At 37.4% G+C, this 18,541-nt stretch overlaps 1 protein-coding gene across 1 annotated transcript in view; it reads left to right on the plus strand.

Moving 5' to 3' along the window:
- LOC136855521 (dual oxidase-like) overlaps positions 1-18,541 on the plus strand; it is a 163,056-nt gene that overhangs the window by 61,325 nt on the left and 83,190 nt on the right. The window contains 1 exon segment of the mRNA XM_067132636.1: positions 9,428-9,560. Coding sequence (XP_066988737.1) covers positions 9,428-9,560 — 133 coding nt within the window.

Below are 18,541 nucleotides of genomic sequence, written 5' to 3' on the forward strand. Positions count from 1 at the left end.
GCAACTGATTTGAGGTTGTCCTCCCGTCACACCTTTCAAGCCTTTTTACTGTCAGTTTCCGTTTCAGCGCTGAACCACCTCAAAGGTCCCAGTGCTTGGCCTTCGGCCTAAATTCCATATTCGTATTCATATCCATTCAAATACAGATCAAGGTTTGAATTGGTTCTTGATGGTCGCTTCAGCAGTTGCCTTAGTAAGATTTATGATAACATGAATGACCAGAGCGTCTAGTGAAAAAATGATTGACTGTATTCTATTTGTGTCGTCTATAATGAGCTGTGTATATTTATATAATTCATACATTTATATAATTCATATTCCATCCTTTTACTGTAAATAAAAGAACGTTGCTTCATATAAGTTTGTTACTTAAATTTGGTATTATTTATTTTTTACGCATTTCATTTTATGCAAAGGCCCCAGGCACTTAGCAAATTCAAGTGAAAGGAAAAAGTGAGAATCTACCCTTAGGAAAAATTTTTATAATATTTCACAAACTCAAGGTCACGAGTCGATCACTCTTCCATACCATTCACTTCTAGAAAGGATTTCTCTTTCACCTTTTTCAATATTCGAGTAGCCGAGGTCCATCAGATCGCTTAACCTTAAGGGACCGGGATTATTTTGGGCAGCCTTTCCTGCCTTGTTCTCTGTATCAGAAAAAAAACAAGGAAAAACTACAACCTGGTATTTTCAAGCCTGACAGCCGAGTTGAAATTCTGAGCCCCAGAATTGAGCAGTCTGAGGGGGTTGCTTTTCCAAGGGAGAAATATGGCAAATAATGTGGTTTGACTGATGCCACTAAGAGGCCACCTGAGGGAAGATACACTGACCTTGTCTACGGAGTTCAGCAGGGCAGTAGTCCCAGATCATTTCCTTTTAAGTGTAGATTCTTCCATTGCTTGATCGAGGGAAAGATAGAATCAGATACAGTAAGGAAACAATCATGGGATACCAGTAATCAGTATGCAGCGCCGGAACGTATCACTGACATTTAATGAAGACAGTGACAATGCACATTTCCCCAATAACTTGGGGGTATAGATTGCATGATTCGGAGGTTCATATTACTTTCTGCGTATTATGGTATTCATTGGTATTTCGGTCGCGGCGTTGCTGTTTTCCACCAATTTGTTCAGGTCTTTTTATTCCTTGGTTTGTTGGCGTCCTGTGCCCTCTTGGTTTTACAGGTAATACGTCGGTCTTGTGTTAATTGTATGTATCGAATGACACCGTAGAGCTGTACGTACGTATGTCCGGTCCATTCTATTTGCGCGTTGTTTTTGTGATTTCAAATATCATGATGGTTGAAATGACCTTATTTTGCTCCAGTTAATGTCGTGATATCCTTGGACCATTGCGCAGTGTTTTTATTCTATTAAACAGCAAAGACATCAGTGTATTTCTCAAGCGAATTAAAACGTCGATCCCCGCAAGCACCATCACTTGATGACCTTTAGATCGGCTCTCCCAGTTTCTCGCGAAGTCACTCTTTCGACGAAGTCTGCGCCAGTCTTTTCCCGTCTCCTTTTCATTCCTCCTTGTTCGTTCACCACGTCATTCATGTCTGGTCTATCCGGATGTGCCTTGTTCGACGCATGCGCTGGTTCCGCATCGAGAGAAGCCTACTCATTCGGGAAAAAGGTGTTTTTCGTGACTTTCCACCTGTGGCCCAGCTCGTGGCTCCGTTTGTCCGCGCGTTCTGTCAAGTTCCTCGTTTTTCAAGGCTGGGCCGCCTCGCAGTTTTGCTTTGTCGGTCGCGTTTTCATTAGCTGGTCGGGTTCTAGGCTGCTGAAGGTTGATTCGAAACTCTCTGTTGTACGTCGTCAATTTAATACCGAACGTAAGACCAATGTGTTTATTAATTAAACATGAAGAATTACATCGAAGTAAGCGTCTTCGGATGATTAAGATAAAATTTGATGCCGTAACAGAAAGAAAAGCTTTGAAGTGTAAGGCATTCTCAAGAATTAAACTTAGTCACTTCAATGGAGTTGGCAATTTTGTAGAGGTGGAGTATTGCAAGGCGTTCTTCTTTCACCCAGTAATTCACAGTAGTGTATTCCATCTTAGATTCTGTCTCACTCATGATCCTACTCACAAAACATTCTTGAGCACGGCTTGAGTAGAACAGACCCATCTGCTTGTCTGAGCTGCCCCTGGTGGGTGGGGCCTTCTGCGAAGGTGACTGTAGAGAGAAAATGAAGTCCAGTTGGAGCGCTCAAGATTGAGACAGACTGAGTTTGTACTTTTATGAAAGTGTGAAACCATTTTCATTCAAATTCGTTCAGTTATCTTATTGAAGACATTGTTTTAAAGCAGGATAAACAGGTTAATGTGAGTTTTAAATCCCAACTACCCTTTGTGGCTTTCAGTACTGAGGATGTCTTCGGCGTATGTTTATATATAGTACTATTTTGGATTTCTCTCTCTCTCTCTCTCTCTCTCTCTCTCTCTCTCTCTCTCTCTCTCTCTCTCTCTCTTTACATATTTGGGGAAAGTGGTACGAATTGTAGAAATATGAAAAACAAGAATCTGGAATTTAACTTTCAAAATCCTCTAAAATAGATCAAAGAGATTTTGGCACGTCAGATATCTCCTCTCTCTCTCTCTCTCTCTCTCTCTCTTCTCTCTGTATGTTTACATATTTGCGGAAAGTACTGTAGTACCAGTTATAGAAATACGAAAATAAAAAATCTGAAATTTACCTTTCAAAATCCCCTGAGACAGATCAAAGCGCTTTAAGCGCGTCTAGTCTCTCTCTCTCTCTCTCTCTCTCTCTCTCTCTCTCTCTCTCTCTCTCTCTCTCTCTCTCTCTGTGGCACCCCTGGTGGTGAAAAGTAGCAGAGCGTGAAGGACGCCCGTTGCAACATTTCTGTCACGCAGTTCCTCTAGGCACTCTTCCTCACAACCACTGCTGCGGCTACCAAAGCCAAAGCCGCCTCCCTACCCTCCCCCTCTCTCCCTCCCTCCCTTCCCCTCCCTCCTCCCTCTCCCCTCCTCCTCCTCACGAACTCCTCCTCCCACGCCTCCTTCAGTACTTTCCACTCCTCCTCGAATACATTTGCAAGAGATTCCGTGGCCTTGTGATCTAGTTATTGATTTTTTTCCTATCGTATTTGTTTTTCTTTTTAGATTTTAACAGTCTTTAATATTCTGCCAATATATCTACAATAATAATTCTTTTATTATTAATAATTATTATTCATTAATTATTATTATACGTAGCAAAATAACAGCTTATACAAATTATGTATCTGATTATTTCGTCGAGCTCCGTGGTCACATTCCGATGGCACCTTCGAGTTCATGGTTGAATGCTTTGCCGTTGCACCTTACTGTTGAGTCGATTCCTTTTGACGCCTTCCTTGGTCAAGACTTTCTGGGTTTCGTTGGTCCAGCAAGAGAGAGAGAGAGAGAGAGAGAGAGAGAGAGAGAGAGAGAGAGAGAAATAAACTAGACGTGCTAAAAGCTCTGTGGTTTATTGTAGAGGATTTTGAAAGTTAAAATCCAGATATCTGATTTTCATATTTCTGTAATTCGTATCACTTTCCTCAAATATGTAAACAGAGAGAGAGAGACAGAGACAGAGAGAGAGAGAGAGAGAGAGAGAAAAAAAAATAAGCCTAATTGCCCTGAGAGAGAGAGAGAGAGAAAATAAGCCTAATTGCCCTGGCTTAGAAATCGAATGTTCTAAAACTACTGTTTGTTGGAGCCGATGTGAAAATGAGTATGTTTGTTTGTGCGTTTGTTTGCGTGTGTGTGTGTTTGTTTGGCTACGAAAATTTCCTTCGGAAAATAAGCTTTTTAGATTCACAAAACCGTAATTCGTAAGTTAAATATTTTATTTGGTAAAAAATCAACACAAATATACATATATATTGTTTATATATATGTATATATATATATATATATTATATATATATATATATATATATATATATATATATATATATATATATATATATATATGTAATATATATATATATATATATATTTATATATATATAAATATATATATATATATACACACACATCTTATTTTTATAGTTGGAAAATTAGCTTTGTAAATTCCTGATTATCTGCCACTGAGAATAACCTATGTAACCATAAGTAACCCTCCTGAAAAAAATAAGACATTTGCCACTTTGAAAATAAGCCATATTCCAACGCTAAGAGAGGCCCCATTGAAAAGAGACCCTACCTTTTTCGGAATAAATCTCCGCCCCTTGGCCACCAGATGCTCTGGAAAGACCTGGAAAGACAATTCAGGGGGACCTAATTGCAGTGCGCATACCATAGAGTGGGTCGGGTCCTTTAGCGAGGTTCCCCAATGGTGCCCTTTGCGTATCACGAACCGTCCATTTATTGCAGGCGTTAGATGGCAGTTAAGATTCGGAGATTCTACCTCTCCCCTCGTATCTCATGAAGAAAAGCTAGTATAAAATGTGCCGTAGTTTCTTCGGCGCGTTCGAGTTTTCTGTACAGCAGTTTTCAAAGACTTGGTATCTGTTTCAGAAGATATGGGGATTTTATTTATTTATGTATTAATTTGTTTCAAATATTTACGAGGCGTTTACAGAGAATTGTGAGCTTGCTTTTTTTACTTTATTTTATTTTTTTTAGTAATATTTAATGTGTTATCGTTGCTGTAGTGATTTTAAAGTAAATATGCCCGTCGCTTATATCAGTTTTTCGGAGCCACCCCTTATTAAACAAATACAAAAATTCTGTATTTTTCTGAATGCAAAATACCTGTTGAATTTTGTACCTAGCCCAGACCTGGTATCTAATACGATAAGGAGCGAAATGCTTTCAGTGATACACATGAATTAATATCTATCATTTGTGACCTCGTGTGACCTCGTCTTCCCCTTTGACTTCATGAAAGCACAAGCACTTCTAAATGCAATCTTAACGAGAGGCGGGAATAGGTTGCTTCTGATCGCAGTGGCCGGGAGATATAGAAGTGATATATTTAAGTAGCTTTGCAACCTTAATGGTACCCATGTGGTATTTATGTTGTCTGTGCAAATCATGCTCTCTCTCTCTCTCTCTCTCTCTCTCTCTCTCTCTCTCTCTCTCTCTCTGTGAGCATTTAAACATAGGAAAGTGTGCAGTTTTCAAACCAATCTCTCTCTCTCTCTCTCTCTCTCTCTCTCTCTCTCTCTCTCTCTCTCTCTCTCTCTCTCTCTCTCATTTTACAAAAGTTAATGCCCTTACATGCTTTGCGTAACTAAAAGAAAAATAAATAACCCAGCAATAAACATCAAAGAACTCATAAAATACGAAATCTATTGCAACAATCGGGCGAGAGAAACCAAAACAGGTGGCCCATCAAATAAAAAAATAAAAAAAAAAACAGCAGCAGGTTCATTGGAACAGCTAGGCTATCGCCAGTCAAGCGTTGAGGAGGAGGAGGAGGAGGAGGAGGGGGGTGGGGAGGAGGCATTAGAGGGCATTTATCACAAACAATCTCGCATCTCGTCGAGAACCAATCAGCTGCTGCGGATATAAAATTGGCCTCCCTAGGCCTGCCTCGCTTTCGGCCTGCCTGGTTCGTGTCTCTTTGTAAACTTTAAAAATCAAGTAAGAAGCTGTATGAGACTCAGCCGCGGCCCATGAAACTCACAGTTTTCGGCCTGTTTGGTTTTTGTCTCTATAAATTTGAAGAAACAAGTAAAAAATGCGCCGAAGTTTCTTCGGCGCAGTTGAGTTTTCTGTACAGCGTATAATGCTGTATGAAACTCTCAGCCACAGCCCATGAAATTCTCACCCGCCGCCCATGAAACTCTCAGCCACGGCCCGGTGGTGTGGCCTGTGTTGTTGGCACCTATATCTGCGCCAGACTTATGATCATGGCTAACTTAAATAATAAAATAGACTGCTGATGCTAGAGGGCTGCAATTTGGCATGTTTGATGACTGGAGGGTGGATGATCAGCATACCAATTTGCAGCCCTCTAGCCTCAGGAGTTTTTAAGATCTGAGGGCGGACCGACAAAGTGCGGACGGACAGACAAAGCCGGCGCAATAGTTTTCTTTTACAGAAAACTAAAAAGTTATCTATATATTTATTTCGGTGGTAAACTTCGCAGAAGTTCTGTAGGGCGTCAGTTCTGTCAAAATAATTGTATATTAATTCATTTTTAAATGTAACTATTTTCTCCATTTAAATCATTTTATATACATGCTCTCAGTAGGAGACCATTCAACGACTTAAGACAGGTGATGCACTCTGCCACTTGACCTTTTATCTTCGCATATTATTCAAAGCCTTGTTTGGAAGCCTTAAAATTATAAGTGTCTCTCTGGTACATACAAGGATGACGATGATATGGTTTTTTCTTAGATTGTTGGAGTTACAGGCACAATGAAGCTTGTTGTTTTTTTTGACACTTTGTAGTCTGCAATCTAGGTATTAATTTAATTCATAGATTGTTGGAGTTAAAGACACAATAAAGTTTTTTTCTTTCATTGTTTATAGTCCTCAGTCTGTGTTTTAATTGGTTTACCAAAAAGCCTTTAATACTTCAGAGAATAGTTTTGGCATGTGACAAGAAAATGGTAATTATCAGAGCAACTTGATGGCGCGCGCGCTACGCTGCGCTGGAACCCGGCTCTGGCCATCTTTGTTGCAATCCTCAGCCGGAAAACTATAGTTTTAAAACTCTCGTTAAAGAAAAAATATATCACAATCAGATTCGCCCATTTTATTTATAAAAACAGCCAAAAAATATATATATATATATATATATATACGAGATATATTTGCTGGTTTTCCATGGATAAAATGGGCGATTCTGATTGTGACGTATTTTTTCTTTAATGAAAGCTTTAAAACTTCATAGCTTTTTGGTTGAGGATTGTAAGTTACACACACACACACACACACACACACACACACACACACACACACACACACACACACACACACACACACACATACATATATATATATATATATATATATATATTTTTTTTTTTTTTTTTTTTTTTATCCTCACAAGAATTCTCAACATGGAAAATCTTGAAATATCTTCCCAGTCATCAGCTTGACTCCTATAAAACCTTTGGCCTTATTAAAAAAAACCACTTTCATCGGGTAAAACCACACCGCCCGCCCCCTAACCTCATTAAGGTAATCACCCTGTTGTCAGTCATTCTCTCGTCCTCTCTGATAAGGGCGATAAAGGAGACAGTTGAAAAAGACTTGAGACATAGGTTTAGTTGAAAAAGGCTTGAGAAACAGTTTTAATTTTGGGTGGGTGGGATCTGCAGTTAATTGCGTTCCTGGTCTACTGTGTTGGCTAAGTTTTCTATCAGTTATCTCAAATATCATCATATGCAGAGATAATTTTTCAGGTAACTGATGCTTTTAGTGGTCGATATTAGAATGGAAAATATTGCCAACATCAGTTTGGTTATTTTTCGTCATCATTTGTCATCATGTGATTCAGAATCATGTGATTAAATTTTAACTTCATTTTTAGTTTTTCTGTAAAAGAAAACTGTTATTAGCTGGCTTTGTCTGTCCGTCCGCACTTTTTCCTGTCCACCCTCAGATCTTAAAACTACTGAGGCTAGAGGGCTGCAAATTGGTTTTGTTGATCATCCACCTCCAGTCATCAAACGGCCAAATTGTTACACTTCTAGCCTCAGTAGTTTTTTTTTTTTTTTGGGTTAAAGTTAGCAGTCATAAACGTGTTTGGCAACGATATAGAATAGGCCACCACAGGGCCGTGGTTAAAGTTTCATGGGCCGCGGCTCATACAGCATTATACCGAGACAACTGAAAGAAATATCTACTTCCGGTGGCCTTGATTATATACGTTGTCGCGACTGTACGGAAAACTCGATTGCGCCGAAGAAACTTCGGCGCATTTTTCACTTGTTTTAGAATTATCATCACAACGTCGCTGCTACCAGCTTGTTCATACGATGATTAATCATCGTCATCATCATAACGATCCCAATTCATACTGACGACTTGATCATTATCATCATCATCATCATCTTTGCCATAAGCATCTGGTACAATAACAATGCCTCGTTACATTTTTTTTTTTTTATTCCTAATTAAAATGGGCTTGGGGATGTTGCCCAACCTCGACAGGGCTACGGACAAAAACTGTGCCTGAGATAAGGGGAAAGTGCGTGTAGAATCCGCTAATTGAAAATCTAGTTTGAGAGAGAGAGAGAGAGAGAGAATCCTGGATTCTCTTCATGAGTGTGTAAGTAAAAAGAGAGAGAGAGAGAGAGAATCTTGGAATCTTTTCATGGTTATGTACAGTAGGTAAAGCTAGAGAGAGAGAGAGAGAGAGAGAAAGGGCGCCTGTCGTGAGTTCTCGTGCTGAAAAGTTTGGCATCGTTAATCAGAGGCCCCTTTGAAATCGTGGAAGCAGATTGCGTCTATTACAAGTAATTGGTGACGTAATACCTTTAATAATAGCAATTAACTTTCGCAGCCATTCATTATTTCTTCATTGAATTGATCGTAAGGCATCTGGGACTTCATTTTTCCCTTTATATGCAACTTACGTCGAAGCCGTCTTGACCGGGTCGGCTTTAAGTAAGCGTCAAGAATTGTTGCCAGATGTTGCCATTCTTTTGATTAATAAAGTTGATGTACATTTATATTGAATCATTTTATTCGGGTGTGTGTATATGTGTGATGATATGCAATATTTTATATTATATCAGAGGGACATCTGTGAATATCTTAAAGATTTTAAATATTAAAAGCTAAAATCATTTAATATTCTTTCAGAAGTATTGTCTATCAGTAATTACTGATTACCAGTATGATATAATTAACATTATATTAGTTTTTTCTTAGGAATTTGATTTTTCGTCGTTTGCAGATTTTTTTATTAGATTTGTATATAATTCTTGGAACAATGAAGATCTGTAATACTCCAGAAATGGCCATATTAATAAACAATTGAAATCAAATTATGTTGATAGTACTGGCAGCTGAATTCTTCCCCTGTACTGTACGTGTTTTGAATAATGTAAGATCATTCCCTTTTATTCCGATTTTCTTGCCATTCATTTGCATATTTTATGTAGCTATTCATCTTAATTCGGCAACAAGAAATTTAAGTTGGAAACCAGTTTTGATTTAGATTGGGATTATATTATGTATATTGGGATTATATATGTATCTTTTTTCTTAATCAGTCTGGTAGCAGTAGAAACCACATTTTTTTATTTTGGTTTGTTAGAATGGGATTATATATGTATCTTGTTTTTACTGCTTAACCAATTTTGCAGTGGTCGAGACTACATTTTTTTTTTTATAGAATGGGACTATATAAATGTATATTATTGTTTTTATTGCTCAACCAATTTGGTAGTAGTAGAAATTACAACATTTTTATTAGATTCCAACGATTAACCTAACTTCGGTTCCCTTGTTTTAACAGAACATCATCATGTACGAGTTCCTGCCAGCCTTTCTAGGAGAAGAGGTCGAGCCTTACGAAAGGTACAGACCAGATATACATCCGGGCATTTCCCACGTGTTCCAGTCGGCTGCTTTCAGGTGAGACAGAAGGCGTTTGTCCAGTTTTTGAGAGGAAAGAATTAGGTGTATGTATGCATGTGTATATTATATGTATGTGTGTGTAGGTGTAACTAATGTTTTTTGAGAGGAAAGAATTTTGTGTATGTATACATGAGTGTATATATATATATATATATATATATGTGTGTGTGTGTGTGTGTGTGTGTGTGTGTGTGTGTGTGTGTGTGTGTGTAACTAATGTATAAAAGGGTAGCTCACGGTCTTTTAAAATAAATAAACTAATGGTACCAACCCCCTTTACAAGCCAAACAGTAGCTCTTCCTAAGTTGGTCCAGGCCGCCTCCTCCTCCTCCTCCCCTCCTCCTCCTCCTCCTCCTCCTCCTCCTCCTCCTCCTCCTCCTCCTTCCAGCTTCTATGCTCCTCTCACGAAATGCATGTTCATTCGGAACCAGAGGTAATGGAACCTTACGATGAGAATGTTTTCGAAAAAAAGCAGGTTAATGTGTTGGTTCCTTTTATTGATGCGAAAGGAAGAGCATGTTAACCTCGTCTTGAATTGAGGTTGTGATGAAATTCTCTCTCTCTCTCTCTCTCTCTCTCTCTCTCTCTCTCTCTCTCTCTGAGCAATATGGTTCACTTCGTATTTTACTGGAAGAGATTTCTGTCTCTCTCTCTCTCTCTCTCTCTCTCTCTCTCTCTCTCTCTCTCTCTCTCTCTCTCTCTCTCTCTCATGAGCAATATGGTTCACTTCGTATTTTACTGAAGAGATTTCTCTCTCTCTCTCTCTCTCTCTCTCTCTCTCTCTCTCTCTCTCTCTCTCTCTCTCTCTCTCTCTCTCTCGAGCAATATGGTTCACTTCGTATTTTACCGAAGCGAGATTTCTCTCTCTCTCTCTCTCTCTCTCTCTCTCTCTCTCTCTCTCTCTCTCTCTCTCTCTCTCTCTCTCTCAATATGGTTCACTTCGTATTTTCAGAGATTTCTCTCTCTCTCTCTCTCTCTCTCTCTCTCTCTTCTCTCTCTCTCTCTCTCTCTCTCTCTCTCTCTCGTGAGCAATATGGTTCACTTCGTATTTTACCAAAGCAAGATTTCTCGAACACTTTCATTTCCAGCGTGGCCATGAACTCTCCCACTCGCTTGTAAAAAAAAGTCAAGAAGTTTGGGATGTGAATGAATGAGTGAAGTCTCAGGAATGGAAGATGAAATCGACGAATGATAATCGATTCCGTAACGAGTGTTTTACCAAAAGACCATGACCCGATGCGCCGCCATCTTGCAACTCCCAGTTTCCCTTCTCAGTGCTTAGCGAACTTGGGTCTCGTGGCCAACAGAATTAACTGGGTCTGCCCGTTAATTTCTCTTATTTTATTAACTTTTCAGTTTTCTGTGAAAGAAAACTATTGTGCCGGCTTTGTCTGTCCGTCCGCACTTTTTTCTGTCCGCCCTCTAATCTTAAAAACTACTGAGGCTAGAGGGCTGCAAATTGGTATGATGATCATCCACCCCCCCAATTATTAAACATACCAAATTGCAGCCCTCTAGCCTTTGTAGTTTTTATTTTATTTAAGGTTAAATCTACCCATAATCGTGCTTCTGGTAACGATATAGGATAGGCCACCACCGGGCCGTGGCTAAAGTTTCATGGGCCGCGGCTCATGCAGCATTATACTGAGAGCACTGAAAGATAGATGTATTTTCGGTGTCCTTGATTATACGCTGTAGTGGCTGTTCAGAAAACTCGATTGCGCCGCAGAAACTTCGGCGCATTTTTTACATGTTTCTTATATCAATCACTTGTTATTATTGTCAGCCTGATAATTGGTTTCGTTCCATCTCGCCAAATCTTGAACAGCGTCCGAATGAGGTCAATCAATATTGTTTTGTTTTTTTAGCTATTTAGTCTGAGAATTTAAAAATTGTTAATGTATTTTTCCCACCATTAAAGTACCCCCCTTCAAGATCAGTTGTTCAATTTTTTTTTTTTTTTCGGAATTCTGATGAATGCTTACGATTCAGTCCAATCATATCTACTCCCTTCAGTTATCTATTAGCGCTTCGTTCTTGTAAAGGTCGTCTAGTTCCTCACTAGACGGGTGGGTACCGTTCTCAGCCAGCACTCTGCTGGCCCCGCGTTCGATTCTCCGGCTGGCCAATTAAGAATTAGAGGAATTTATTTCTGGTGATAGAAATTCATTTCTCGGCATAATGTGGTTCGGATTCCACAATAAGCTGTAAGTCCCGTTGCTAGGTAACCGGTTGGTTCTAAGCCACGTAAAATAAATCCAATCCTTCGGGCCAGCCCTAGGAGAGCTGTTAATCAGCTCAGTGGTCGGGTTAAACTAAGGCAAACTTATAGAATATGACAACTGACTATAAGGAAACATTCAGTGTAACATTTCAGTAAACCTTCAAATTCTGTAGGAAAAGTTTAAATCGTCTGAAATAGCTTCGGTATAAAAGCAAAATTCAATCACCATTATTCACTTTGAGGAAGCATCTAATTAGATTAAATGTTTTGCCTTTGATTAAATTCAATATTTTCCCTTTAATTAGAGTAAGTGTTTTGTCATTAATTAGATTAATGTTTTTCCTCTGCAATTTGACACCATTCTCACGCGATTAACTGTTTTGTTTATACTTGACGTGTTTCTCGAGCGAGTTAATTGATAGCTGGCGTGTGAAATATGTGGCAAAAACGAAGGATTCATTAAAAATATTTTTGATTCTGTTGTCACGGTGTTGTTATGAACTAGAATTGCTGGCGTGAAAGTTTATAATGTTCTTATTTTATAATTATCATCTCATTTTATAACAGGTTATTTTATAGTCATTTTGTAATCGCCATCTTCATATTTTATAATCATCTTATTTTGTAGTCGGCATCTTATTTTATAATTATCATCGTCTTATTTTATAATCATCATCATCTTATTTTATAATCATCATCTTATTTTACAATCATCTTACTTTATAATCTTATTTTATAGTCACCTTATTTTCTAATCTTATTTTATAATCATCTTATTTTATAATCTTATTTTATAATCACCTTATTTTATAATCATCTTATTTTATCATCATCTTCTTCTTATTTGCTCCTAGGTTCGGCCACATTTTCCCCCGGGCTTGTTTTATAAGCATCCTGCGATTTTATCAAGTCCCATTTTATACTCACCTTTTTACTCATCTTATTTTATACTCTGCTCCACTTGGTGGGACGCCATTTTATAATCATGCGATGATTTCAGGTCTTTTTGCCGCGGTGGTGGTTTTGGTATGGTGTTAACTTTTCTTATTTTGCATGCACAGGTACTTGCAGGCATACATATGTACATGCATGCATACCGCAGGCATACAGGCGTACACCCATATATATATATATATATATATATATATATATATATATATATATATATATATATATATATATAATATATATATATATATATGTGGTGTATATATATAAATATGTTTGTATATATATTATATATTTATATAAATGCACATTATATATGCAATATAAATTTACATATACATATATATATTTATGTATTATATAATTATATACATATATAATATAGATCTAAATAATATATATATATATATATATTTATATATATATATATATATATATTATATATATATATATATATATATATATATATAAATATATATATATATATATATATATATATATATATATATATATATATATATATATATAATGTATACACGTGTTTGTACACCTTGCAAAACAAGTACCAATTCAATTAACACTCAACACATTTTTTTTCCATCTCCCCCTGGTGAGATCTGAACCCACATCGTGTAAGACTGGTTCGTTTGATAAAAATGCAAGATTTGTATATGCTTACTTGCAACCACGTACAGATACTCTAGCGTAGTATATTTATTATTATATTATGCAGCCGTATGCAAATGATTATCCACTTGTGACGCACATACAACCGACCATATTAGTATCTGAAAATTCATCACTCTCACTTACACCTCGTGTACCAAATGCCCAGCGAGGCATGGCGGCGAATTTAAAAAAAAAAAAAAAAAAAAAACTCGAATATAAACAGCCAAATCTTATGTAAACAGACGCGCGGTATCCGCACAAACAGCTATAAACAGAAACCTTGACCCAGTCATCGATTCTTTTCGGGGAATAAAAGTGAAACCTATTGATGAGCAAGGGTCGGGCGCCATGATTCGTCACACGCAAATGCGCCGCGGTCCTTCATAAAAGTCGGTAAAAGGTGGAAATGTAATTTTTCGGGTGTGTAATTTAAGTGCATCAAAGGGAATTGTGTGTTCAGCTGGAGGAAATGATGGTTAGTTTCATTTTTACTTCCATTTCCATGAGCGTGTTCATTTCTCGAGGTCAGGAAAATTTTAGAAATTTTTTTTTTATAAACTTCAGTGTTCATGTGAACTGCCTTTTTTTATTTATAAACTTCAGTGTTCAGGTGCACTGTGTTCAGAATGGCTTTTATTTGGAAGCTGATTTATGGCCATATAAATCATTTTGAAAGAGTTCGCGAGAGTGCTGATAAATTTATAGACAAGGAACTTCGGATTTTTTTTAACTGAAAGATAATTATTCCAGTTTCAAGTAAATGAATTAAAAGTTTAAGTGAAAATTTCAACTCTTTTGCTTCTTCTTGTAGAGTCTTAATTAATTCATAGTACTGACTACCTCTTGAAATAACGTCTATATCATATAATTACTTTTTCAAATTGAAATGTGGGTACCATACGCCTTATTTGTCAAGAAATTTCCAATACCCCAGCGTGTGATTCATTAGCAGTACAGTTGTAGAAGGAAAAACTTCTTGTAGGCATTTGCATATAATTAACTTATATTCCAGGTGAAAATTCTTATCTTTTTACAGTTGCATAAAGAAAAAAAAATTCTTGTAGGCATTTATACATAGTTAACTTATATTCCGGGTGAAAAGCCTGTTATATTTTTACATTTGTAGAAGGAAAAAAAAATCTCGTAGGCATTTGCATATAGTTAACTTACATTCCAGGTGAAAAATCTATTACCTTTTTAACTCTCTTTTTCCCTCCGTCACTCTCTGATTGATGAGGTCCATTACTGTCATTAAGGCAGAGTCGACTAGCCACTCAGAATCGGCATGTGTGAGGAAGTCGGGGGCGTTTGTGGTGAGCTCTCGGGAATGCGCTTCTTTTTGGTCAATTTCGGAATGACCCCTGCGGCTCCGAGCTGTCAGTCATTTTCACGCGAGGCAGCCTCTCGGGGTATTGGTTTCCACCTTCGGGACGAGAGGGAGAGAGAGAGAGAGAGAGAGATTCAAAATAAGCTTGAAATATTCCACACTTTGAGAGAGAGAGAGAAAGAAATTCAAAAGTTTGAGATATTCCACACTGAGAGAGAGAGAGAAATTCAAAATAAGCTTGAAATATGAATCACTTGAGAGAGAGAGAGAGAGAGAGAGAGAGAGAGAGGAGGGTGAATATAATCCCATTCAACATTCATATTTTTTAAATTAGCTGTAGTTTAATTATTTCATATTTGATTAGAGAAAGTGATATATTTCCCTGTTATTTTTATTAATGCATGTGTCGACTGGCTTGAAAGATCCGTGGAAATCCCTGTAGACAGCATTACTAAAATATATCAGAAATGTATTTCTTATTTCCGTCTACCTGTGTATTTGAAAAGAGATTATTTTAATATATATATTTTTTTGGTGTTAAACATCTGTTCCAACCAAGTAACAAGCCAGAGGTAAAACTGAGCCTTTTTCTTATTTATATATTTGTTTATTTAGGAAATTATGCTGTTTGAAATAACTTTCTGTTTATGAAAAGCAGAACATCATAAATCAAGAAAAAACGCAACAGGTGTTTTCAAGTCGAGTTTATCATGAGCCCTAAAGCATGGAAAGCAGTCCTGCTTTAATTATGATGTTACAGTTGTTTGGTTTTAGAATGTGAGTTTGGTATGTACCCTGAGTTCCATGGAGCTGGTACATATGTTGCCTAAGGAATAACAATGAAGAATTCTTAGATTTTTTCATATAAAATTTAACAATACAGACACTCTCTCCTCTGTTAACCCACCTCATGCGGCGCACTGTAGGGATTACTTAAGGTTCCTTGCAGCCTGCCTTCGGCCCCTAGCTGCAACCCCCTTTCGTTCCTTTTACTGTACCTCCTTTCGTATCCTCTTTCTTCCATCTTACTTTCCTCAACCCTCTCCTAACAATTGATTCATAGTGCAACTGCTTTGAGGTTTTCCTCCTGTTACGCCTTTTCAAACCTTTTACTGTCAATTTCCGCTTCAGCACTGAATGGCCTCATGGGTCCCAGTGCTTGGCCTTTGGCCTAAATTCTATATTCAATTCAGTCCTTCTGTTAACCCTTTTTTTCTTTATAAAAAACTTTGAATTTCTCAAGAAGGTTCGATTTAATGTGGTTCAGGGCCCGGTCGTTCGTCCTTATCTTGCTTACCCCCAGCAAGCTTGGATTTAATGAAACTAGTTTTCTCATTAATATTGTTTTGCTTTCAAGCAACCCTGCATCCAGTACCCCCCCCCCTTCCCCTTCTCCCGTCCCTCTACGTCAAGGCCTTCAAAGATTCAATGTTTATATTATCCTGACATTGGACGGGCGAAGTCCAGCAAAGTGCTTCTCTTTGCATGAGGTCTGCTGTTCGCTGTATTGATTATTGATATGATTTCCTTATAGAATTGTTTTTTTAAGTTTAGCAATAAATCGAAAAGCATGATTATTATTATGTCACATATATATGCAATGGAAATGGGCTAGAACAAAAGAACTCTGGCACAACAAAAATACATGAACAACAAAAAACTTGTAAAGTCTTATAAAAAATCGTTCCGTGTTCAGTGAACCGCTCCCTTTCTTTCGAGATCATCGCCTTGCACTGACCTTCCCCAAGAATAGGGCAATTGGTGTGCGCTTGTTGAGTGACTGCTGCGAAAGCTGTAATTACTCCCTCGTCTCGATTTTGGAAGAAGGGCTGGCAAAGATTTTTTTTTTCATTTCGGCGGTTTAAAAACACCGGCATCTTTTGGGAAGAACGGTTTGCGAGGTTACTCTTGCGTATTTTTGTGGGTGGGTGAACTTTAATTTTTTGCATATTTTGAACTAAATTATTATTATTATTATTATTATTATTATTATTATTATTATTATTATTATTATTATTATTATTATTATTATTATTCAGAAGATGAACCCTGTTCATACGGAACAAGCCCACAGGGACCATTGACTTTAAATTCCAGCTTCCAAAGAATATTATGGTGTTCATTTGAAAGAAGTAACAGAAGATAAAGGGTCACAGAAAGAAGATATTGAAATTGAAATAACTGGTATCTAAGGGATTTCAACTAACAATTTGATCTTTGAAGTATACTAACATGCACTTTTGGTGCTGTACAGTAACATAACAGGCAAAAAATAAATACTTTGGGGCAAGCTTATATGTTATGTATAGTTACTGGGTCGCCATTTTTAATTAAAATTTTCCTTGAGTGGTGATTTTCTTTATTAAAATTTAGATGTAAGTTGTTTCATTTATTTTGTGGTTCATGTTTAACTGTGAAAATCCTCCCCCCAAAAGAAAACAACGCAGTTCAAAAGTAAATTATGTTAAATTTTAAATATAAGCTTTTTTATATTTATTTTATGGTTCATGCTTAACTATGAAAATCTCCCAGAAAAAACCAAATTCAATAATAATATATTTCAAATTTAAAGTATGAGCTTTTTTTATATTTATTTTGTGGTTCTTGCTTAATTTTAAAATCCCCCAAAAAAAAAAACAACGAAATTCAACAGTAATTTATGTTTAGTTTTAAATATAAGCTTTTTATATTTATTTTGTGGTTCATGCTTAACTATGAAAATCCCCCCCCCCCAAACAAAACAATGCAATTCAACAGTAAATTATGTTGAATTTTAAATGTAAGTTTTTTTATATATTTTGTGGTTCATGCTTAATTTTGAAAATCCTTCCCCTCCCGGAAAACAACGAATTAAAAAAATAAATAAATAAATAATTGAACGAATGAAGACAAACTACTTCGACATTTTGTAACTTGAACCTTTTTCATCTTCTGCCGGGTCAGTTATTCATTTCACTCAGATCTGGTCTCACGCTTGTCCGGTTTACGCGTACCTTTCCGCCCATTTAGCTCGCAAGCACGATTCTGCTTGCCACTCTTTCCCGCCCCCATCAAGCGCGCGTTTCACCCCCCACACACACACACACACACACACACACGCGCGCGCGCACGCTTGTGCTTTAACGAGCTCGCATCCGCCCATCGTGGTCATGATTCATCTCCGGCGAATAGGTGGACCGCTGTTAACTGTAATACTGCGTTGAGATCCCAATGTTTTCTTTCAATTTTCTGTAATTTTTTTTTTTTTTTTTGAGGCCCCACTGTTTTCTTCCATAATTTTTTTTTTGAGGTCCCACTTTTCTTCCTTTTTTATGTCTCACTTTTTCCTTCCTTAATTTTTTTTTGAGGTCCCACTTTTCTTCCTTAATTTTCGTTTTTTTGGGGGTCCCACTTTTCTTCCTTAATTTTTTTGTCCGACTTTCCTCCTTAATTTTCTTTTTTTTTTTGAGGTCCCACATTTTTCTTCCTTAATTTTTTTTTGAGGTCCCACGATAGTTTTCTTTTACAGAAAACTAAAAAATGACCTTTGACCTCCTATGATAATGAGGAAAATCAAGAACAACCAAATTCAGTAGGCAAGCGTTACGCATCTTCATTGTTCATGCCCGGGCCACTTTTCACCCTGGAAGGCAAATGAATTGTGATTAGGAGATCGCCCACGAAAACCATTACCTCAGAGGGGCATCTGCGCCTGCGAGCGTGAAAAACTCCGTACAGATTCTCATCCCACGAAGCTGATGCAAGAAATGAAAGCAGAACGCAGCATGACCCCCCATGATAGCCAGGTCACTCGCAGGCATGGGCTTATTGCAACGGTGCGGGTC

Source organism: Macrobrachium rosenbergii, chromosome 31 (genome assembly GCF_040412425.1).
Source record: "Macrobrachium rosenbergii isolate ZJJX-2024 chromosome 31, ASM4041242v1, whole genome shotgun sequence".
Classification (NCBI taxonomy): Eukaryota; Metazoa; Arthropoda; class Malacostraca; order Decapoda; family Palaemonidae; genus Macrobrachium; species Macrobrachium rosenbergii.